This window comes from Arvicola amphibius, chromosome 12 (assembly GCF_903992535.2).
Source record: "Arvicola amphibius chromosome 12, mArvAmp1.2, whole genome shotgun sequence".
Classification (NCBI taxonomy): Eukaryota; Metazoa; Chordata; class Mammalia; order Rodentia; family Cricetidae; genus Arvicola; species Arvicola amphibius.
Window position 1 is genome coordinate 124,664,516 of NC_052058.2, and position 24,575 is coordinate 124,689,090.

At 42.6% G+C, this 24,575-nt stretch overlaps 1 protein-coding gene across 1 annotated transcript; it reads right to left on the reverse strand.

Annotated features, from left to right (window-relative positions):
- Positions 1–97: 97 nt before the first annotated feature.
- Positions 98–22,053, reverse strand: Spty2d1 (SPT2 chromatin protein domain containing 1). The gene is made up of 6 exons (XM_038314051.2): positions 21,720–22,053; positions 10,741–10,855; positions 8,500–10,020; positions 6,683–6,851; positions 4,582–4,659; positions 98–3,236 (listed from the first exon to the last, which is right to left on the reverse strand). The coding sequence occupies exons 1-6, from the start codon at positions 21,777–21,779 to the stop codon at positions 3,143–3,145; spliced, it is 2,037 nt and encodes a 678-aa protein (XP_038169979.1). The 5' UTR covers positions 21,780–22,053; the 3' UTR covers positions 98–3,142.
- Positions 22,054–24,575: the final 2,522 nt, after the last annotated feature.

Sequence of the window (24,575 nt, forward strand, 5' to 3'; positions counted from 1 at the left end):
CGAACCTAACAAGTCTACAGAGGCTCTAGCTAGCACGGTGTTCCAGGTGGTAAGAAGGAGCTTCAAGTTTTGAACAATGAATGAAAACCAGTAAAAATATCAATAAAATATTTTAATGCCTACAATTTCTTGTATACATAAATTGCAAAACATTCACCTGTATATGCAAAAGTATATTCTTCTGCAGGTCAACAGCACCAGAAAACAAGCTAAGCTATGTCCAAATTTTCTTCTTTTACATTTGATTTGTCCATTATGTAAAAGACATCATGATTTAATAACTCCAAAAAAATCTATATTTCACTCTTAATCATACACTAAACACCTGAATATGTATTTCATCACATCCACTCACAAAATAAATAGTCTAATCAGCACACTGAAAATAAAACAACCAGTCTCTCTGCATATATTTATTCTCTTTCCAAAATGTTTTGGTCTTCTGCTATATCTCAGAAATGTACTACTAGCTGCTTTTAAGTTATAAAATACAAAATAATTTATTTCTTGGAGAAAATCTTGGGGGTTACCATTACAAAAATGAAATTCCATGTTCCCTTAGACTTTCTGTTAAGTCTTTGAACTTTCTCATGACACACACAGGGCTGCCCGTGACATGTGGTACCCTGCCTCTAAATGGATACAACTGCATCCACTGCACAGAGAAAGTACAAAGACCAGTTCTGAAGTAGCCTTAAAACAAAGTGCCCTTCGCTTTAGCAAGTGGGACTGTGCAATCAGAGCCACAAGTTTTATGAAAACTACTTTCTTGTCACATAATTTGTTAGAGAATGCCACACCCATGATCATGTAACATTACAATTGTGGAACATTACTACATTCGAGAATTAACATCACCCAATAAAAGGCACATCTTCAAATAGTGAATCAAATCTGAAAATCAAGACAGTAGAGAGCATACATTAAAAATCAAGCACTTAATTTGTAAACCTTGAAAAAAGAACAGCCTGCTCCTGTTTCCTCCTAGGCTTTGTAAGCTTTTCTCAGTGGTCAGGAAATACAGAAGAGCAATAGGGAAGACACTTACAGTCTTTCTTTCCTGTGTTTTTTCAACATAAAAGTCGATGCATATCTGTTAACAGAAATGCACTCAGACATGACAGACATTACAACCTGACTCTACCAAGTTTTGAAACTTTAATCTAGCATAATGGCTCCTTTCTGTGCAAATAGCTGCACCCTGTAACTGACTGAGTACAGTGCTTTCAGTCACCAGAAACCTTGCCTGCAATTATAGCTTCCAGAGTAGGAATATTGAAAGGTTATCCAAGAAAAATCATGGAGGGGAAAGCATACAAGTGATAGCAAATAAAATAACGTTCCAGCCCTACTTTATCAAGTAGAATATCATACTCCCTTTAACCGTGGGATAGGGAGCCAGGCGGTGGTGGAGCACACCTTTAATCCCAGCACTCGGGAGGCAGAGGCAGGCGGATCTTTGTGAGCTTGAGGCCAGCCTGGTCTACAAGAGCTAGTGCCAGGACAGGGCCAATGCTCCACAGAGAAACCCTGTCACAACCCCCCCCCCCCCCAAAAAAAACCCCACCACCACCAACAAAAAAAGCCAAAAAACCAAATCTACATGGTGAGTTAAGATATCATATACCATCTAAAATTTAATCCTTGCACTTTTGAATTAAGTTTGAAACTCAATTCAAAATGAGTAAGTTTTAAGGACTGGGTCAAATGGTCCCACAAAGGAAAGCTAAAAATGATCACTCATAATATTCAAGCTTAAAGAATGAAGACATCATAGACAAAAGACATAAAGTCTGGACCTGTTGAAAAGCAAGAGCTCTTTGTAGACCAGCTTCTCCAGCACCCCATCCCTCATGGCTTAAGAGCTGAAGAAGCCAGATTCACTGTGGAATTGCCCCACAGACCAAATTCTGACTGCTTCCAACCCTCGGGTCTCTAGCATCCTATCTCTTTTTCTGTTGCTGACTATCCTTGAGACATGGCTTCCTTCCAGCCAGACCCTAGATCAGCCTGGATGGACTCTAGGCTGAAGTGACATAAAGTCTGTAGGCCTGACTTCTGAGAAGGACAGAAGTTTCACAGCTCAGTAAATCACCAACAGGAAACTTTCACCACAGTGCATAGTTAGAAATCAAAGTGCAATACGGACAGAGGAGAAGGCGGTACTCTTCTTGATACACTAAATACTTAGTTTCTGTTTTTTTGGTCATTAACATTTTCTAAGAAATTTAAGCTACAAATGCAATGTTATTAACATCAAGAGGTACAGGGGCACCTTAGGGTCCCAGAATATCTTTTTGAATGGGAAATAGAGCAGAGGGCACAACACATGTCACTTGTTGATTTTTTAAACCATTACTCTTTCAAATCTAATATCCAAATAGCCATCATTCTTTAATAAAAGGAAGAAAGAAAAGAAGAGAAAGAAACAAAACAATCAACAGAATAGTAAGGGCCTCATCTACTTCATACTAAGGTCAATGTGACAGGAAGCCTGAAAGGAAAACTAGAAAAGAATATTTCTTATTCTGGAAAAATTTATATTTTAACTTAGAAAAATTTTATCACCTAATCATATAAATTAAGAATGCTTAGCATCCAATCCACAAATAATGCTGAATACAATATAATTCTATTTTGTATGTCAAAGTCACAAGGGTGACATTCATGTAATAATTATAAAGCCTACTCTTTCCTGGGTTTTCAATTCAAACATAGACTGGGACAGGTCACTTTATTGCTGGCAGCATTCACAGAAGTGCTAGGCCCTTCCTAAAGACAGTACGACTGAGATCTGGGTAGTGCCCCACTCACACATCAATCTTTTTCTCCTTTTAAAGTAGCAAAGGAACAATAATAGACCCGCTGACTGGTAAGTGGCCCCACAGTAGTGTGCATAGCTCATCATGATCAAAGCCGGCACCTGTGAATCGTTAATGTCATCAGAGCACACGGCAAGCATCGTATCATCTGCATTACAGATTCCAGCCTGGACTGTCTGAGAGCACTGTACACTCAGATGACAGGACAGTGTGTGTTCCTTCCTGAGTGCCCGGGTGTCGATCTGAACGGGTAAAGGCTTGCTCAGTCTGAAGGCAGGAATCCTTGCAGCAGGGTCCCAGATTCACACATTCAGCAGCAGCTAACGTCGCTTCAGCTTCTTGGCCTTTCGACGTTTCATTTCTTCCTCTTCACGTCTCATTTCCTCTAAGTCCTCTTGCATACCTAGTCTTAAACTATGGAGAAATTGTTTTAAAGGGTATTTGTTAATACACACAAAATTACGACGTTAAAAGGCAAGACTGGTATCTTTTGTGTGGACTGTGCTAATGAGTTTGCTCATGTAAAAGGGAGACATTTATATACACATACATACATACACACACACACATACACACATGCAACACACAATTTAAAACGGGGTTACAGACACAAAATGTAGAATAAAGATTTTTACAACAGAAATCACAAAAAAGCCTTAATATCCACATTTAAATTAATAAAATATAAATTTATCTCAAATTAAAAAAAAAAAGATTGTGAAGTCAGGCAAGGTGGTGTACACCTTCAATCCCAGCACTTGGGCAATGAATCCCTGAGTTCCAGGACAGCCAGGACTACATAGAGAGATCCTGTTTTGTTTTTTTTTTTTTTTAATTTGTTTTTTAAGTTTAAAAAAGGTGTAGGTATGTGCACGTGAATGCAGATGCCTGTCTAAGCCAGAACTGGGCAGATTCTATGAAGCTGGAGTCACAGGCAGTTCTGAGCCACCGGATGTGGGTGTTGGGAACTGAACTCAGGTTCTCTACAAGAGCAAGTTCTCCTCCTCGAGCACTGTGCCATCATTCTATCCTCTTAAAAAAACATTTAAAAATAAAGAAGACTCATGATCTGAGTTTGTCCTTGGCACCCACATAAAAAGAAAATAACTGACGTACACATACACAGTACAAATACCCAGAAGACATTCATTCATCAGTAATAATTGAATTCTTCTTTCTAATACTTATTTTTGACATTTTTTGTAGTTACAGGAGGGGGGGTCAAAAGAAAGAAAGCTGTTTGTGTTGGGACTGAGGTGAATTATTTCTCTGTAATGGGAAACCGCTAACACAATAAGCAAAGTAATCATTTATTATCCTTACCCAGGAGACTCTCAGGAGCTCATGACTGGGCAGCTACACAAGAAGGAGGTAGAGGGAATCTAATCTGCTGCCCCTAGGTTCCTGAGGCAGCAAAATTACAAGTTCCAAGATCGAGACAAGTCTGATGGGCAAAAAAACACAGTCCATGGCAGACTCAGACGCCTCTGATTTCAGTGTACATTACACATGAGATACTGCAACCGCCTTGGCTACATATTAATCCCTACAATGCTTCAATGAGTAAAGCAATATCATCTCATTTTACAAATGGGAAAACCTTAGAAAGGCAAAGAATTTGTCTAAGGCTTTCACAGCCAGCTAGTATCAGTATCGTCCAGAGAACCATGTGGTCTGGCCCCCATTCCAAACCCCGCAGCTGCAAGCTTTTCAGACATTTTTACATAAAATTACATAATGTACCAAGTCTCCCGCTCACCTCTTGGCTTCCTCCTTCTGCTGCTCCTTCCAGCTGCTCTCCATGTAACGTAAGGCATAGTCACTTTCGTCTTTATATCTGGCAAGAAAGCAAAGTAAAAAATGAACAGAAATTCAATTTTCTTTCTTTTTTTTTCGAGACAGGGTTTCTTTGTAGTTTTAGAGCCTGTCCTGGAACTAGCTCTTATAGACCAGGCTGGCCTTGAACTCACAGAGATCTACCTGCCTCTGCCTCCCGAGTGCTGGGATTAAAGGTGTGTGCCACCACCGCCTGGCAAGAAATTCAATTTTCTTATAGAGTTATATCCTCATCTAACCAAACCAAACCAAACCAAATCAAACCAAACCTACTTAACACTAAACAATTCGGTTTTAGGATTCCTCCCACCTTGTTTGGGAGTGAAAGGCCAGACAATGGGTAGAAGTTGGTTTTTCAGTAAAGACACTAAATGAGCCTTAGATCCTTACAAGGCAACTCTTCCTGAGCCCAGCATTCACAAAACCACCGAACCCAACTTCTTCAACCAGCTACATTCATTTAATACCTTATATTAAAATCCTGAACCACAATATGAAAATCGATACATATTAATACATACACTAGACCATTATGACCCAGTGGAATGAGAACTTCCAACAGTAACAAGTAACAAGTCAATGGTGTGACCAGAAGTGACCAGAAGCGTAAGCAAGTGTTACTGCTTCCCAAGCTGCCCTGAACTCACCAGCTCTGACTTCAGCTCTAGAGCAACTTGATCTTCCTCCTACTAAGAGCCCCAGATGTTAAAGCCTTGTAGATGGCCGAGCTTCTCAGAGGGGCTTCTAAAGATGTCAGAGGAAATGTTGACAGGTCTCATCTGTCCCACGCACATACGACAATACTTCCAAAGTGAAGCTTTATTTCTATACATTAATGGCTCACAAAGCCTTACTTGGGGACTTTATAAAACACATGTGCATTCAGCAGGACTAAGGTTGGGGCCTGAGACCCTGCAGGTTTAATAAGCTCCTAGACACATCAATAATAGTGATGGTCCCATACTAGTGACCATGGTCCACATTCCTGGGTAGCAAAACATTACACCCAAGAAAAGAAGGTGTTGTCGGGTGGTGGTGGCGCACACCTTTAATCCCATCACTTGGGAGGCAGAGGCAGGTGGATCTCTGTGAGTTCGAGGCCAGCCTGGTCCACAGAGTAAGTTCCAGGACAGACTCCAAAACTATAGAAAAACCCTGTCTCGAATGCCCCCCCCCCCCCCCCGCAAAAAACAAAAAACTAGAAAGAAAAAGGAAAAAAAGAAAAGCAGGTGTCTTACCAGAATGACTTTCTGACTTCAAAGCCCATCTATTTGTATTACATGAGGCCGCTTTACTCCCTCTCTTTTAAAGAAAGCAGCTCACAAGGAAACATTACAAAACACTCTGAATTCATCAGAAACTATTTTGTGCCTTAGTTAAGGTTTCTATTGCTGGGAGCAAAACCAACCCAGGAAGTAAAGGGTTTTTTTTTTTGTTTTTTTTTTTTTTTTATTGTACAACTTTTAAATCCACTATCCAGGAAGGCAAGCCAAGAACTAGAGGTAGGAACTAATGCAGAGGCTGCTCAATGGCTTGCTCCTCATGGCTTACTCAGGCCACTTTCTCTGTTTCTTTAAGGGTTTTTGGAGACAGGGTTTCTCTGTGTAGCTCTGGCTGTCCTGGAGCTCACTCTGTAGACCAGGCTGGCCTTGAATACACTGAGATCCACCTGCCTCTGCCTCCTGAGTTTGTGCCACCACAGCTGGCTCAGCCTTTTTTATGTAGCACTCAGGACCTCTAGGCCTGGGGCGACACTGCCCACATCAATCAAGAAAATGTGCCACAGGGTTGCCCAGAGGCCAATCTGGCAGCGAGCATTTCTCAACTCAAGGTCTCACTTCCCAAATGACTGCAGACTATGTCAACATGACATTAAAAACTAATCGGCACCTGCTCTAAGACTAAATCATTTTAGGACCCCCCACCACCTAAAGGTTCCTAACTAAGCATTTAATGCCTCCATTGTTAATGTTTCTCTCCTACAAACGACAAAAAGTTGATATTTAGGTAAACCTTCAGCTTACTTTTTTCGGTCATAGCCAAAGATTTCCCGAATATGCTTGGATATTTCTTCCTGAGGTTCTCCTTCATCTTCGATGAAATCATCCATTTCTGAATCATATTCATCATCATCATCATCTTCATACTCTCGAGGTCTTTTGTAGCCAGTCGGGAAGGGGAGCCTTTGAGGACCTAAGCACAAAGCCATGACTTATAAGAACATTGTATGGCAAAGTATTTCTTGCAGTGGACTATATCACCTGGAGTTCAGAGAAACAAACAGTAAGATGGCACCCCTGGCAGAGTCGTGGTGGCCCATACCTTTAATCCCAACACTCAGGAGGCAGTGATGAGCAGATCTCTGTGAGTTTAAGGCCAGCCTGGTTTACAGAGCGAGTTCCAGGACAGTCAGGGCTACATAGAGAAACCCTGTCTTGGAAAACCACAATAGAGGTGCAGCTGAAAGCAAAGCATCCAGCCGGCGCTCAGCACAGGCTGCACATCCCTGCTGGATGAAGAATCTGGAGGGACTGAGCCTTGTTGCTTGTTATGTTTTCTAGCTTAGACATACTTCTGGTATTTAAAAGATCAGTAAAATTTCTGGAACTGGGTTGTTACAAACTGCCATAGAATCAATTTTAATTCTACCAAATAAAGATACTGAAAGTAGTTCCCTATTTTTCCTGTATTTCTCTTAAAAATTCAAAGTCCTGCACTGCCTTAGCTACAGCTATCTGGGCTTGGAGCCTGAGCCAGCAGTTTAAAGATGCTCTAGGCAACACAGCAAGACCACACCTGAGAAAAGAAAAAGTCCCAAGTATAAAATGTTCTCAGAATTATAATTGTTCAAAGAGAGTTAAAAGTATAACTGCAAGAAAAACTCACTTTATTATTGTATTTTTATCTTAATGACTGAAAGTAAAAAAATGACCTGGGGATGTAGCTCAGCAGAGAGCTTGCCAGGATATATGAAGCCCTGGGCTTGTGTCCTGGCACTATAGCTATATATATAGTATATTTGGTGGTACACACTTGTAATTCCAGCACTCAGGAGGTAGAGACAGGGTATCAGATATCAAAGGCCACCCTCAGCTATACAGTAAGTGCCAAGCCAACATGGGCTACCTTCTCTTAAAAAAAAAAAAAAAAAAAAAAAAAAAAACCACAAACTAAAACATTAATTTCCTCAGTCCCTCAACAAAAACAACAAAGAAAAAAAAAAAAAAAAAAAACCCAAAGAACAACTTTGCAAAAGACACTTAACAGACAGTGTCTGAGAATAACCTTCTTCTAGTCTCTGAAATCTAAAACAAGGGATTTGGGCATTGGTTTCTTTTTATCCTCTCTATGGATCCCAACAAATAACAAGTACCTATGCAGCATGCAGTGTCTACAGGAAGCAGCTGGCGGGGCCCATCAGGGACTCCAAACTTGGAGATGGCAGACTCCTAAAGCACCAGCAGCAAGGCTCTTCACCATGCCTACTACAGGAACAGAACTCAGGACAGTCTAAGATAGCTGCTGGGGCACAACAGGTGCCAACGAACATCTGCTGGTGAACGGAGCACCAAGGCTTCACGCTCATCATTATTCTCTCATCTTTAAGCCTCATGGTCTTCAAGTAAAACACTATCTTATCCACCAAACCACCAGCCATTTCTCTCACAAATCAGTCAGATTTGCTACATGTGAGAGAACAAGGTGGTGTGTAAACAAGGGATCCCAGACAAGCCTCTTTTCTACTATCAACAGTCAGTACACACAGGGCACGAGGACGTGGTTGCAGGGTTCCTGGTCATATAAAGTTATGTACTTTCCCAATGGCATGGTGATATTTTACCTGGGGCAGATCTGTAGCCAGACATGGGAGGCTTCATTCCATTTATCTGTCCATTGCTTGACCGACTAATAATATTCTTTGAAGAAATTGTTTCTGAGACAACAGTGCACTTAGGTTTTATGGGGAGGCCTGGGCCACTAACTGTTCGTCCAGGTCCTAAGCTGCTCACTGGTCTTCCAGGGCCTGAACTGACAGTCCGTCCAGCTGGAATGGAACCACTTAGAGATCTCCCAGGGCCACTGACTGACCGCCCAGGGGGACCTTGGTTGCTCACTGGTCGTCGAATGTCATGTGGACTGTTTACAGGCCGCCTAGGACCTCCAGAACTGCTCGAAGGTCTTCCAGAACTACCAGGGCCACTGATGGGTCGCCCAGGGCCACTGGAGCTGCTGGCAGGTCGTCCAGGACCATTTGTGCCATTGACTGGTCGTCCAGAGGGATGCGGATGGCTGGCCAGCTTTCTGATCCCACTGGCTGACTGCTCAGGTCCTGAGCTGGAGCTGCCATTCTGGCGCCTGGGCATGGTGCCAGAACTAACTGTGGGCCGGGCTGTCCCTGGGCTGGGTCGTCCAGAAGCTGAGTCGCTGTTGCTGCCTGGCTGTCTGATACCTGGACTCTTAGCTTTGTTGTGTGAGAAGACTGTGGGCCCAGGTTTGGAATGGCTGGGATGAGAAGGAAGAGGTTTTTTGGCTTTGTGCTCAGAAGCAGGTTTCTGAGTCCCACTAGCAGCAGTCTTTGGGACACTTGGGGAACAGGTGCTGGGGTGGGGCTTTCCAGCCCCATTGAAGACAGGTCTATTGTGTGAGGCCTGGGAGCTACTGCCAGATCCTGCCTTGGTTCTCTCTCCTGACATGGATTTGGATGAAGGCAAAGCTACTTGCTTTTCACTGGTTGTGCTGGGTCTGGGTTTCTTCTCAGCATGAGGAGACAGCAATCCTTTGGAAGAAGGCTGCCTGTCCCCAGAACCCTTGCTGGGTTTTGTGCCCACACTGTCTCTATGAGAGGGGGTCCTTTTGGACACAGGCGGAGGTAGTTTGGCGTTGGTCTCAGGTTTCTTTTTCTTATGCTTTCGTTCAAGAAACTCTCGCTCCCTGAGTTCCTCTGCAGTCATGGGCCGCTCCTCGGCTTTCCTCGCTACCTTAATCTCCACTGGTTCGAACTGCTTCTTCTCAGCTAACCTCAGCAAGTCAGTGAAGTTCATGGGTGGAGGGGCACTTTTAAGGGGGGCCTTTGGTTTGCTTTCAGCTTTGAGAGGCTCTTGCTCCTCCTCGAAGTCCTGCTCCAACTCATCCTGACTGTAGTCTAGGAACTCTTCCTCCTCCACCTCATACTCTGGGTCAGTTCCCTGGTTCGGGCGGCTTTCTGCTATCTGCCTCTTCTTTGTCTTTTCCTCCACAGGAATCCCATCGTAGCCATGAAAATTGTCCTTTGTCCTCTTGGCCATAGCTCTGGCTTTCTTGTCATGTTTGAGCTCAATTCGTTTTCTCACTAGTTCTTCTTTCCTCCTTTTCTCTTCTAAGGCTGAAAGGAATAAAACGAGAACACACTGTTGCAAAGTCTCAGGACAGCTCATGTGATACCTGTCCACAGTCAAAACACAGACAACACTGAGATATCTAGGAGTTAAATGAGGAAGTCATCTAATAAAAATCAAGAAAATTTTACACAAGTGGATCATATATGAGCTTCTCTTTATGTGTAAGCAAGCAAGGGACTTGGTTTTGCTTTATATGTAAAAAATGGCTCATAAATACACCTAGTTGATGGAACACCAGCACCCACTGAAGAATGAACCAATGCATACCTAAACCAATGTCAGGACCAAGGTAAAGAATGAAGACTTGTTATAGAGAGTTAGTTGGTCGCTACACCAGGCCTTTTCACCTCTCCCCAAGACATAAGGCCTTGCTATGTTGTCTGGGCTGCTCTCAAGCTCATGGGCTCGAGGAACTATCACCAAGCCTCAGCCCAGTGAATACTTGAGGCAACAGGTGAATATCACTATGCCTGGCTCCACAAAGCCTTGAGGGTGGGTGGGACAGGGGCAGATATAACAATACAAATAGTTAACTATGAACAGGCACCTATGTATATGTCCATAAAGTTAACTTAGAGACACACATACATCATCCCCAAATTTATTAGTCTGTTTCGACATTTTTACAAACACACACTGTTGATTCGAGGATGGCTTTGGGGGCAGACACTGAGACTGAGAAGAGAGACAACACAAGCATGTACCTTTCCGTCTAAGCTCCTCTTCTTTCCTCCTAAGGAATGCCTGCACAGCTGCCGACTGGACACCTTTCACTTTTGGGTCTTTCTTGGGAGGCCCCACTGCCAAACTGTACCTTTTCTAAAAACAAAAGCAATATAAGAGCTATAAGCAATTCAACTTTAAGGATATATGAAGAGTCCAAGAATAAAAAGATAAAAATGTAGATTCCAGAAATAAGAATGTAAAAATAAAGAAATATGAAGTTATAAGTCTAGGAGAATAAGAACAGACTGTCAGCAGCTTTCTCAGCAGATTAAGGATCAATCGTTCACAGTGAGCTATTTTCTCAGAGGCTTAAGAAGCCTCCATCAGCTTAGGTCGCTTCATTTTACAACTGGCTGTTCTATTTACAAGGCCAGAACTTCTCTCTGCAAACTGAGAGTAGTGTCCTGGCCATCATTGATGAACTGAATTAACCCTTAGGAAATAGAGATGTGTGACCTCTGGGTTAGGCACTGTCTCTGTTATGGGAAACTGGCACCGTTAAAGGGGAGGCATGGGGCTCCAGTATACACAGCCTGGAGGAACCAGGAGAAACAGTGACCACGGTGCAAACACCTGGTTTGACTAATGAGCTCTGATAATGGAGCCTGTAAAGTATGGCAGGCTGTATCTGAGTTTTACCTTGAGAAAGTGTGAAGAACTTTCAGCTGTCTTCTAAGTTCCCAGCCTAAGAACCAATTAATTCTAATTTATTAACCTTCTGGTATTACTAGCAGTCCCCTTTCTGACTAACTGCTAAAGACACCTGTTTTCTTGCAATTAATGACTTTCACTGTAATCTACTCTAAAACATATTTCATGATAGCTGCCTAGTTACCCATTGACGTTAGAACTCATTCCCCTCCTTAGGGTCTCCGTTGGGGCAAGATTGTAAAAATTCCTTTGTTCAGACCTAGTGCTTGGTGCCCTTACTATAAAAAGATGGGTTCAGAAACTGGCCTTTTGCCACAGCCTAACAAACACTATTTCTGGCTGTGGTCTCAGCTAGCTGATAAGCTTCTGTGCCCTGTGGGTTTTTTATTTTATTTTATTTTATTTTATTTTTAAGTTTGCTTCAGGTTTTCCTGGGATCTGGTTTCTGGAATAAAGTTTGCTTCTGGTTCATTAGACTTGGTGGTGTTCCCATCTTTGTGCGACACCCCCCCCCCACCCCGGACCCAACAATATACAGTCTATGTGGCTCAGTGACAGAGTGCTTGTCTGCCAGTGCTTGTGCACCAGCTCTGAGTTCAATTCTCAGTACTGCAGAAAATGAGGGAGGAAAGAGTAAGAAAAACAAGAAATCTAAACAAAGGGCCCAGTAATCTTTAACTGTAGCATTTAAATTTGTGAAATATTAATTTGCTACACAAGTTCCGTTAGACTGGTTTCCATATTAACAAGATCACCAATACCGCACAGGCACAGATGGTGTTTTCCTGGACTTTGGTTTTTAAGTAACTGCATAAAGAAAAATGAATGATTGAGCCCTGAAAGAAAAATATTTCAATTTTTTAAGTATCTACTACTAAAGAAGCACGGTATGCAGCTAATTCTCATGTCTGGGACATGGGACATAAATCTATGGGCCAGCAATTTTTTTTAAATTACAGAACTGAATAAGACAGTCTCACACATACAGGTACTCTACTACTAGACTTCATTCCATCCCTGAAAACAAGAGTCTTAAAGTGTCTCCCCTCTTCTGTTATATGAGGCAGACATCTTTTTATGTACTAAATCTTGTCTGTGATGATAGTAAAAGAAATTCATCTTTGTGGGAAAAGTCAGCAGTCTGTAAACCCCAACGCCTCCCTATCCAGCGTATGAGAGTTTGTCAACGCCCATGCTCTCCCATCCTGTGTATGCCCACCCTTGGAGGGAAGCCGAAGGATCTGCTTAGAATCGGGCTGCCAGACACAATGTATCTTTTTTCCTTTTCTTTCCTCTATTGATACAATGTATCTTAAAATAAACTCAAGTTGCAGCTGGCTACTAGATACAATGTATCTTTTCCCTTTCTTTCCTCTATTGATACAATGTATCTTGAAATAAGCTCAAGTTCCAACTAAATAGGACAAGCAGCTGGCGAAGACGGCAGGCCTCATCCAACCCGAAAATCCTGCATGATGGCATGCTGACAACTGACTCATTCCTGACGGAGAAATCCCAAGACAGTTCCAATTGTTTTCTAGTCACCCAAGCTAGGACACAATCAGATCCCTTAGTTAGGCCACATCTTTGTAAACTGAATTGAGAGCTCTTTCCTGCAGGAATACTATGAATATAATAAATGACACGGGATTCAAGTGTCACATAGCTCACAGGCAGCATCACAACTGAAATGATTTTTGGTATATTCAGAGTTTCACAGCAATCATCTCTGGTTTTCAGGATATTGTAACCACCTCAAAAAGAAATCACTTACTTAAGTGATGGGTCTGGCAACCATTAGTGAACTTCCTATCTCCATCTCCTTCAATAGCTGAGTAATATTGCAGGGCATAGATCCATATCCTATTACTTATCTGTTCACCAGTTGTCCATCTAAATGATTTCCATTTGTTTTTGCCTTCATAAAAAATGCTGCTGAGACATTTGTATGCAGTTTTAGGCAGATGTACGTTTAAACTTCTTGTTTTTTTTTTTTTTTTGAGACAGGGTTTCTCTGGTAGCCCTGCCTGTCCTGGAACTCACTCTGTAGACCAGCCTGGCCTCGAACTCACAGAGATCCATCTGCCTCTGCCTCCTGAGTGCTGGGATTAAAGGTGTACACCACCACATGGCTATGATCATATATTTTAACACTAAACTCAGTAGACCTTTCTAAAAAGGGCTGCAAGCATGCAAGCAGATCAAAGATCAAAATATGTTTTGATGAACAATTTCTCCCCACCTCACAGTAAAGAATGATTAAAAAAAAAAAAAAAAGCCTGAGGCTGGGGCACACTGTGTTCTCTTTAAGACAGAAGAGTCATTTGGTCCGTCCCCTGATCAGAAGGTCGTAGATGGCAGCAGCAACAGCGCACCAAGGTGTACACATCAATTCTGATTCATTGTCTGGGTTTCATGAAAAGCAGCTGGACATGTTTCTTTTATCCTAAACATATCCGTTTTACCATCCTGCAAAGCCAACTTCATCACTCAGTAGGACCCCATGAATGATCCCCAATGGTGGCATTGCTGTCATTTAGTACAGCAACTGAGATTTAGCCAAGATTTTGTAATTCTAAAGCCAACAAACAGGCTTAGAAAACATCAAGCCATTTAAAAACACACTCCTCCCATTGAAACCATCCTGTAGAGATCAGATTAAGAAGCAGCATGCGGTCTGGAAATCTTACCCAGCAAGTGCACAGTCAGGACCAGCATGTTACTTCCCCTCATTCCCCAAACTGCTCCTTAGGAGAAACAAGACTGTTGTAATAGAAAATAGAAATTTTCTGATGATTTTACATCACTTATTATTGGTTAGTCAAACAATGTATTCTTTTTTAAAAAAATAATTTATTTATTTTACGTACATTGGTATTTTGCCAGCATGTATCTCTGTGTGAGGGTGTTATATCTTGGAGTTACAGACAGTTGTTAGCTGCCATGTGGGTGCTAGGAATTGAACCCAGGTCCTCCGGAAGGGCAGTTGGTATTCTTAACAACTGAGCCACCTCTCCAGCCCCCAAGCAATATATTCTTAACTTTAATCAACACCCACAAAGTTTTATACACCTTTTCAAGACATTAGTCAAGAATGAATGCAGGAAACCGGCTCTTTGCATTAAGCTAGCTCAGCGGGATGGCGAAAAGGGAATAAGACACCCAGAGCATCTATTCAGGTTGGCTATGTTAAACATCAAAATCAACCATCACAAGGTTTATAAAACACTCAGTAAGGGTTGGGGTATAGCTCAACAGTAGAAAACTTGCTGGCATGCTGGAGGCCCTGGTTCAGCCCTTGGTGCATTATTCAAATCTACCATAAAACTGCACATTAAATGAGTTCTTTGTTAGAAACGGCCTTCAAAAAGGATAGTTGTTTTCCTGGTGCTCAGGCACAGGCTTTGTGGCTGAATGCATGGTGAATGCAGGTCTTATGACTAAGGACCAAACATGTTTTCACACTTCACTTTCTATTTGACTCCAACACTGTTTTTCTCAGGCCCACAGCCCAATCTTAAACGGAATTCCCTAATTTCTATGCATATCTACCCCAGACAGTTAGGTCTACAACTGATCTTCCCTATATTCTTCTCCTTTCCCATCCTTTAGGGGAGTGATTACTCTTTTAGAACAGACTTCCAATATCACCTGTCAGCCAGTTTTCCATCCATGTACTAACCAGTATCAGTCCTGTTTAGCTTTAGAGATCAGATAAGATCAGGTGGGCCCATTCAAGTGGTCTGGTCGAGTGACCTGTCCACTGTTTCTAAATGCGATTGGTTTGGCCTTTTTTCCATCTTTATACTGAGAACGTTATAAATATCCAACAGTATTATTGCTTAAAGCTGTATTAAAGAAGAGCTGAGGCAAGGAGCTTGAGTTCTATCTATGAAGATGACAAACAATACACTCTCTTCAATCAACAGAGAGTCTGGGTTAAGAGCAGGAACTTTGAAGCAGAGTGCGGGATTAGATCCTCCTCCTTCACTACAACCAATCCTAAAACTCACTGCGTGGCCTTGGGCAATTTCTTCACCTCACTAGGCCTGTTTTGTCATCTGTAAAATCTCTTTCATATGCTCATTATGGCAACTAAATTAATTAACATATGAAGAGCTTAGAACAATTCCTGGCAAAGGCTCAGCACAATGAATATTAATTGCTATCACCATTATTTAGAAAGAGATTCTCTAAGGTGTTACAGAGAAGAGAGACAACAGAATCCCCGTGGGGTACTGCTCTACCCTAGAGAGCAGCTGTCTGAGACACCAGGGATGTCTTGGCAGCTCTACCAGAAGGCCAAGATCCAGTTTCTGTAGAGCAATCACTACTGCAGCAAAAACTTTTGTTAACCCACACTGTTCTTCACAAGGAACCATCCCAGCACTTGGGATGCAGAAGCTGGCAGATCTGTCTGAAGCTAGCCTGGCTTACATAATGAGTACCACAGGTCCACCAAGGCTACAGAGTGAAATCCTGTCTTTAAAAAAGAAAGCCAGTGACAATGACTGGTTGCATCATCTTGATCAGCTGTTATTTTTGTATTCAGAATTCCACTGAGAAGAGTGTGTGCCTAACACTTACACACATACTGCAATCTTACCTTTGTTTTAACTAAAACACTAGGATGATTGTTTCATTTCAAAACAAGAACAGTGAAGGAAGTGTTAGTACAAGCTGAGCATCCTTAATACAAAAATTCAGAATCCAACATGATCCAAAATCTGAGATGTTTTGAGGACTGATAGTGAAGTCAGGTAAAATCATAGGAGACAGCTTGGTTTGAGACCCCACTTAGTTTTGGCTTATTCTCAAACCCCTGGCATAAAGTACTTGGCAGCCTGCTTCCATTACTTGCACATACTATGCACACATAGCCACTGCAAACAACGTACCCAGCAACCTCAGAACCACACAATCCCTCACTTGTATGGGGTACACAATCTCCCAACTCTGAACAAGGGGATACTTTCCCAACCCCTGGTAACAATCAAATTTACAATTTTTATTTAAAAGTATTTCCAGTTTACTAGGTATGGCAATTATAGAAGGGCCAATTGAGCTTAAACTGGTTTTCAGAGAATGCACAGTAAGGAAAAATTGCATTGTCTTGTAACCCAGGGAGAATCTTTATTTACCATCTTATGCCTATGCATAATTGGAGGAATGGACAGAATTAAAATCAGATGCATTATGGGGAGGGACATGCACAGCAGAGGAAATGATTATATAACCCATCCATCAATCAAAATAAAGAACCTACCCTAACTGTATTCATAGTAAACTAGGCCCCCTTTCCCCAGGCTGCATCCTGGGGCCCTGAGTACCTTTACTCTTGTTCTGTCAAGTATTATCTTATTGCTTTGTGCTAAATAAAATTATCATGTTTCTTTTGCAAATGTATGTGTGTGCCCTTATTTTCAACTCTTTGGATAAGAGGCCAAGGATCTGGAAACACCCAACTCAAACTCTGATCCCTTTAACAATAGGACACCACAAGTTGAAAATTTCACACCACGGGTTAAAGTCAATGCAGAAGCACTTTAAGGTGTTCTGTGCTTAAGAACACATAATGCTCTTGTGAAGGACCGAGGTGCAGTTCCTAGCACACATACAGAGGATCACAACCCTCTCTAACTCCAGTTCCAGGAGATTGAAGAGTACAAGAATAAAGAATATAAAAATGTAGATTCCAAAAATAAGTAGAAATAAAGTTGTAAGCCCAGGAGAATGAGAGCAGACTGTCAGCAGCTTTCTCAGCAGCTTAAGGATTAACTATTAACAGTGGGTTACTTTACAACCCATAGCTCTGTTTGTGAGGCTGAAGCTGCCCTCTGCAAACTTAGGGTCGCTCTGCAAACTGAGGATCAGCTTTTAGATACCCCCTGGCCAGTCATGGCCAGCAACTGATATGAGCGGAGGTAACTTTTAAATGATGGGATGGACGTGACTTTTGACTTTTTGGTTTTATATTTTTCCCATATGCTTCCCTGCCATGCAAAACTGGCAGTGGCAGGGAGGTGCAGAGCCTTGGTAAACACCATCAAGGAGTGCCAGGGGAAAACAATGGGCTAAATACAAATACTAGTTTAACTGAAAAACCCTGTTAATGGAAATTACAAAGAAGGGCAATTTGTATCTGAGTTTTACCTTGAGACTGTAAAAATTCTTTTGTTATTGCCTAAAATGCTTGCTATAAAAGGAGTAGTTTGGAAGCCATCTTTTGCCACAGCCTTACAAGAGTGAACGCTGGCTGTGGTCTCGGCTAGCTGGTAAGCTTTTTGTGCCCCATGGAGATTTATTTTTTTGATTTTTTTTTCCTGGAATAAAGTTTGTTTCTGGTTTACTAGACTTTGGTGGTCTGTCTCCATCTTTCCACGACCCCCGTGGACCAGCTGGATCTAATGCCCTCTTCTAGATTCTGGGGCACTGCACTGCACACCTGCACAAATATACAAGCAGGCAAAACACCCACATACATAAAGTAAGTTTTTTAAAAAAGGAAAACTGTTTTAGAAATATTGTATGAAAGTAATTTTCAAGATCTGGTTACCTGAACAAAATCTACGCAAGACAGAGCTGACATTCCCAACATCATGTATAGTAGAGGGGCTCATGAGACCTGTGATAGTTGGAATGATAATGGCCTCCATGAGGTCCCAGGTGGTGGAGTGGTGTCACTAGGCTTTGGGTTCCTAAGATGACATTTCCAGTTGGCTCCCAGCTACTACTCCAGCACACTCCTGCCTGCCTGCTGCCATGCTTTGTGCCATGATGGTCATGAACGCTAACCTTGTAAACTAGTAAACTGCTCGATAAGTTGCCGGGTCATGTGTCTTATCACAGCAACAGGAAAGTAACTTAAGACAGGGCTCATTGCTCCTTGCAGTAAATAAAGGTTGATGAGCTAGGGGGCAGCAGCTGCTCAGGGAGGAGTCATTTCTTTAGTGGTTGAGTCTCTGGTAAACTGCCCATGCTCACGCATGCTCATGCAAGTGGCCCTATTCCAACCCAATGGAGTGCTCTTTTTTTTCTCTTTCTCTCTCTGTCTCACTCACACACGTCATGAAAGTAGGAGAGGGGCTTGGGAGAAAGGTACAGTGGGAGAGGGGTGAGAGGATAATGAAGGGTAACAATAATTATTATTATTTGTGTATGAAATTGTCAAAGAATAAAAAACTAAAAATATCTCCAAACTACATAAATTATATACATACATATGAAACAGATTAATTTTGTTTTTAGACGCCATTCCTATCCTCATATCTCATTATATTTATATAAATGTCACAAAATTCTGGGGAAAAATCTGACACACAGAATACTTCTAGTGCCAAGTACTCCAGTAAAAGGGTATATACAACTGTAGCTCTGCAGCCAGATACAGACACCTACATCTGTGACAGGCCAACATGTTAACCTATTGGCTTTTACCCATCTTTAGTCTGGTTAGCTTTCCTCAGTAAAGGTAGGTCTAAGAACTCTAAAGCTCGGATAGGATCCAAGAAGGTGAGGAGAGAAATAGCTAAAGAGGGGAAAGGACCAAGCACACAAAGGGATGCTGTCAGTTACTCAAAGTCCTTTGATTCCCTAATCAGGTTTAGGCCAAGTAGATCATATTATGCATGACACACAGCGGTGTGTGTGTGTGTGTGTGTGTGTATGTGTGTGCGCGCGCGCGTGTGTATCAAAATGCTTCTTGAGCTGGATGGTAGCATTTATTTAGCTATTTAGAGACATGGGTTCATGTAGCTTAGGCTGGTTTACAACTGCTTTGTAGTTAAGGATCTTGAACACCTGGTGAGAACAGCCTCCTGTACCTCCCAAGTGCTAAGAGTTCAGGCTTTCAGTGGTCCACAGGCTAGGGGTAGCTGATAAGGTACTTATTTTGCAAAATTTGTTACACTTGTTACCTGTTTAAGTAAAACATTGTTACCTGTTTAAGTAAAAGAAACACTTAAATAAGGGAAATGCAAATTTGGAGACTAGTCATATTAGCTACATCTTTCAGAAACAGGTAAAGGATTTGGGGATGGAGCCCAGAAATTGAAGCTCAGTTGCAGAGTACTTACTTGCCTTACATGAGAGGTCCCAAGCCCAGTCCCATCACTGAGAAAACAATAATATGAAAACAATACACATATGAAATACAACTCTTGTTAATGTATGTTAAATACTAAGCACAGTACATATGGATTTGTAAATACTGTTTATAATTGTTCAAATTATTTTGAGCTGATAAAATTAAGATGCATAGATAAATCTGTTTACGAAAAATCATGGATTAAATTTCATACTATTTAGCTAGTTTTATTCCAACTGCTTTTTATGACTTTAATTCCACATAAAAGATAAAGGAGCTAATGTTGCAAACAGAGTCAATCTTCTACGACTTGGGAGAAGAGAAAGATGATTCATAAAATGTGTCTTATTCAATTATTTAATTTTAAATTACGTCACCAATTTACCTTTCTTCATTTTCTGTTAGTGCAGACACAGCAACAAACACCATGTATTTTGAAATTTTTGGATTATTTGTCTGCTTCTCTCCCAGTAGCTATTGACTTTTAATTAATAAGTTTATTTTTTTGAGATAGGGTCTCTCTATATAGCCCTGGCTGTCCTGGAGCTCATGTTGTAGACCAGGATGGTCTTGAACTCACTGAGCTCTGCCTCTGCCAGTATTGTAACTAAAGGGGTGAGCCACCACACCCACCCAGCTACTGGCTTTTAAAATCTGGGTTCTGGGGCTGGAGAGATGGCTCAGAGGTTAAGAGCATTGCCCGCTCTTCCAAAGGTCCTGAGTTCAATTCCCAGCAACCACATGGTGGCTCACATCCATCTGTAATGGGGTCTGGTGCCCTCTTCTGGCCTGCAGGCATACACACAGACAGAATATTGTATACAGAATAAATAAATATTTTAAAAAAATAAAATCTGGGTTCTGATTTTTCCACAAGACAATTACTGGGCATTAAGGCTACTACCTTTTTTTTTTTTTTTTTTTTAAAAAAAAACCTTTTTTGAAATTCAGAAAGATCTAAGATGAAATAATTATGCAAAGATGAATGGGCCTAACACTGACTTGAAAATCTACAAATGCATAAAGTATTGTTGTTCCAGGTTTCAAAGGCTTGTGCCCACAGCTTCAACCTGCAAGGATTATGAGTTGTGGCACAGAAGAATGCTTATTCTGAGTGATTATTATCGGGATGGGAGATGGCTGTTCATATATATACATACATACTATATATAAAACATATGTATGTATATGTACACATACAAAAATAACTACTCGTCATTTTAGGTTAATATATTCAAATGAGTAAAAAAATAGGCTGGATTGGACCAGAAGTGGCAAGAGAAGGGAAAAAAATACTGCAATATACAAAACTAGGAAATGAAGAGTCCACGTGAGATCTCAAATTCCAGCTGACTGAATCGAAGAGAGGTGTTTTGAGTTGGACCCTTCACTGATCAAACCGCAAATATCAAAACGCGAAATATCGGTTTACAGCTGTGCTGGGGGACCTTCTGATGATCCAGAAATGATTAGTTTATGCAAAACAGCTATGACCCCAGAAACCAGATGTCGGACCACTTCAGCATTTAGCTCTGGAACTGTGCAAACGGAATCTAAAAATCTGGAAGTCCAATAGGAAACGAAAGCTGAAGTCGGCTTTGCCTAACCCGCTCGAACAGGAAATCCGTCACGCACCTTAGGCAAATAAAAGGTCTACCACACACCCGCAGCCCACGTGGTCACCTCACAGTTGGCCTTGGGTTTCCTGAAATGCTCTAACTTCTCTTCCCAACGTAAGACACCTCTTTGGCAGGTGATAACATCTTTGGCTCAGTGGGTGGGGCCACGAACAAGAGAACCTTTCCAAGAAATCACGCTAAAACCGGCATTAGACTCGCCAAAAAGAACCAAAAAGCTGTATCGTGCGAAGTCCTTAAAGTGCCCGAGCTTCCTGGCTATATTGGTCTTCAATATAGGGGCTGAAGTTTTTTTCGAAGCCAGGAGCTACTACTGCTAGACAGCATTCTGCCAGGCGCGGCTCACTCACCCACTTTTGCGCAACTCTAAAATCCCCAAGCCGCAAAGTCCACCTTTCGGGGAACATGGTATGGCGGAAACTACCCCCCCACCCAAAAAAAAGCTCCCCTTTCGCATCCCCGTATAAACTCCAGAAGAGGGCGTAGTCCAAGTTTCCGAGGCCGATAGGCGCTCGCATAGAAGTTCCACCCGTCACATACGAACTTGACGCCCGGGATTCCTACTGCAAGCCCGGAGACTCACCGGTACGTGGTTGACACCTTGTCCTTTGGAAGCGATCAGGAGGATTTCCCTGAAGTCCATGTCTGGCCGAAGAGAAAAGCCCGGTTGGGCCGGGGACTCGGGACGCGGCGGACTCGCGTCTCGCCGCTTCGCCTAGCTCCGCTGACTGGCTTGCCTTGGTGGCCCCTCTCCCGCCGCCCCTCGACACGGACACTTCCGGCGCCTTCTAATGCCGTGTGCCGCCCCCGCGCTGCAGCTGACTACAGCACATATGTGTGTGTGTGTGTGTGTGTGTGTGTGTGTGTGTGTGTGTATATATACATATATAAACACACAAGCCCGGCGCCGCCGCAGCGCTAGCCACGACTGCGCAACTTCCGCTTTCGGGGGCGAGACACGTAAAAAGGCGTACGTGGCTTTTGGCGTTGTCTCAAGTGGGCGGGACCGAAGCTTTTGTCAGCCAACCAGACGCAATATAGCAGCTAGGGGTGTGGCCAACAGCGGGAGCGATCCTGAGCGTCGCGTCTTCGCAGCCAGAGGGTCTCGGAGGACGGCCGGTGGGGGAGAAGAGGAGGGACCTCCTTCCAGGTGTGGGTTCTGTAGGTATCACGCGTGGGTATTCAGATCCCAAATGGCAGCGTTCCAACGGCTGACCCGACAGGTCTGGAGAAGATTTCGGTTGCGTTTATCGGCTCCCCGGGGCCGCGCGTGCGCACATGGCTTCGCCTGGTCCTCGAATGCTAGTTGCTCAGAGCACAGAGGCGCCTGCTGCTTTTTGTCCAGGGAATGAGAAAAGCCTATGGTCACATATCGAGCCGGGTTTGACCCTGACGCACTACCGAACAAACGTGCACTGGGAGTCTAGCCTGGCTTTCATTTGAGTTATCCTGAGTTTGCAAGGTCATTTTGTCTCAATAAAGTACATGTGAATAACTAGGTATACCAGGATCTGGGGTGGGAATGGATCATGGATCGTTTTGGTGGGATGGAAATACCCCAAACTGGACCGTGGGGGCAGCTGCAGTACTTGTACAGTTGAAAGGGGTGAGTGTATCCTATAGACTGTGAACTGGTGTTTAACCGCTGTATTGGAATGACTCCACTTCAGACTGGGTAAGACACCAAGATGAAACCTTTGCCATGTCACAGAATTGAAATTATTAGTTTTCTTCTTCCTCAGCTCACAGGTACTTACTCTTTCCCCAGCCAAACATAGTATTCCTTCTATAGATGCTTTTAAAAATATATTTTATGTGTATGAGTGTTTTGCCTGCATGTGTGTCTATGTACCATGTGCATGCAGTGCTTGGTGCGCGTGGAGGCTGGAAAAGGGCGTGCTGTTCCCTGGAACTGGAATTACAGATGGTTGTGAACTGCCGTGTGAGTCCTGGGAATCCAGTTTGGGTCCTCTGGATGAGCAGCAAATGCTCTTAACCAAATGATCTCTCCAGCTCTTATAAAATCTTACAGCTCCCAATATTTTCTCTCACAGTTTTTAATTACATACTTAACACATTCCCTTTTTTCCTAATTACTGGCTCTTAGGCTAAATGTGAAGATCTGTGAAAGCAGGAATAAACCATAAGCGCTTTACCCATCACTGTTCCATCTCCAAAATACATCTCTGCTCATGCACATTAGTGGATGGATAAGAAGTTTCTAACTCTGTGTCATGATGGCTGGCATGCAATATGCTCAGTACATCATGTGGGTTGTCTGATTAAATCTTAAGTGATTTCATCTTTTTTAAATTAAAAAAATCGTGTGTGTGTGTGGACATTTGATGTGCCACGGTGCACATATGGAAAGAGTCTGTGTGTGTGTATACATTTGATGTGACACAGTGCACATGTGGAGAGTGTGTGTGTGTACATTTGAATATGTGCCACAGTGCATATGTGGAGATCAGAGGACAATTTATGGGAATTGATTTTTTTGCTTCCACCATGTGGGTCCTAAGAGGCACCTTTATCTGCTGAACCTTCTCACCAGCACAATTGATTCAAACTTAACAAACTTGATCTACTTATTTGCTGCTGTAGATGAAAAGTTGAGACAGAAAAGAGATTTTATAACTTGCCTGTAGTAAAAGGAACGGCAGGCCACTTCCTGCCGCCTGGCTCCCGGCTAGCTTTACTAGAAATAATTACACAGAAACTGTATTCATTTAAAACATTGACTGGCCTATTAGCTCTAGCCTCTTACTGGCTAACTCTCAGATCTTGATTAACCCATTTTTATTAATCTGTGTTTACCATGATGTCGTGGCTTACTGGGAAGATTTTAACCTACGTCCATCTCAGGTCTGAGAGCCATGGCATCTGCCTGACTCTGCTTTCTTTCTCCTAGCATTCTGTTCAGTCTACTCTGCCTATCTAAGCTGCTGTCCTATCAAAAGGCCAAGGCAGTTTCTTTATTTAACCAATGAAAGTAACACATAGATAGAAGACCTTCCTACGCCACTTGCCACTTGCCGGGCAGTGGTGGTACACACCTTTAATCCCAGCGCTTCCAGAGGCAGAGGTAGGTGGATCTCTGTGAGTTCAAGGCCAGCCTTGTCTACAAGAGCTAGTTTCCAGGACAGGCTCCAAAGCTACAGAGAAACCCTGTTTCGGGGAAAGAGAGAGAGAGAGAGAGAGAGAGAGAGAGAGAGACAGAGAGAGAGACTGTTCTATTGTTGTACAGTTATTCAGTGAACAGCACATATGAGATTAACCAAACTGGATTGCATCCTTTTTTTTTTTTTTTTTTGGTTTTTTCGAGACAGGGTTTCTCTGCAGCTTTTAGAGCCTGTCCTGGAACTAGCTCTTGTAGACCAGGCTGGTCCCGAACTCACAGAGATCCGCCTGCCTCTGCCTCCCGAGTGCTGGGATTAAA

Coding starts and splice junctions, on each gene's coding strand:
- Spty2d1 (XM_038314051.2), bottom strand. CDS start 21,779: ATGGACTTCAGGGAAATCCTCCTGATCGCTTCCAAAGGACAAGGTGTC. Junction 10,021..10,740: donor AGAGGAGCTTAGACGGAAAG/GTACATGCTTGT, acceptor TATTCCTTTCAG/CCTTAGAAGAGAAAAGGAGG. Junction 3,237..4,581: donor CAGAAGGAGGAAGCCAAGAG/GTGAGCGGGAGA, acceptor ATTTCTCCATAG/TTTAAGACTAGGTATGCAAG.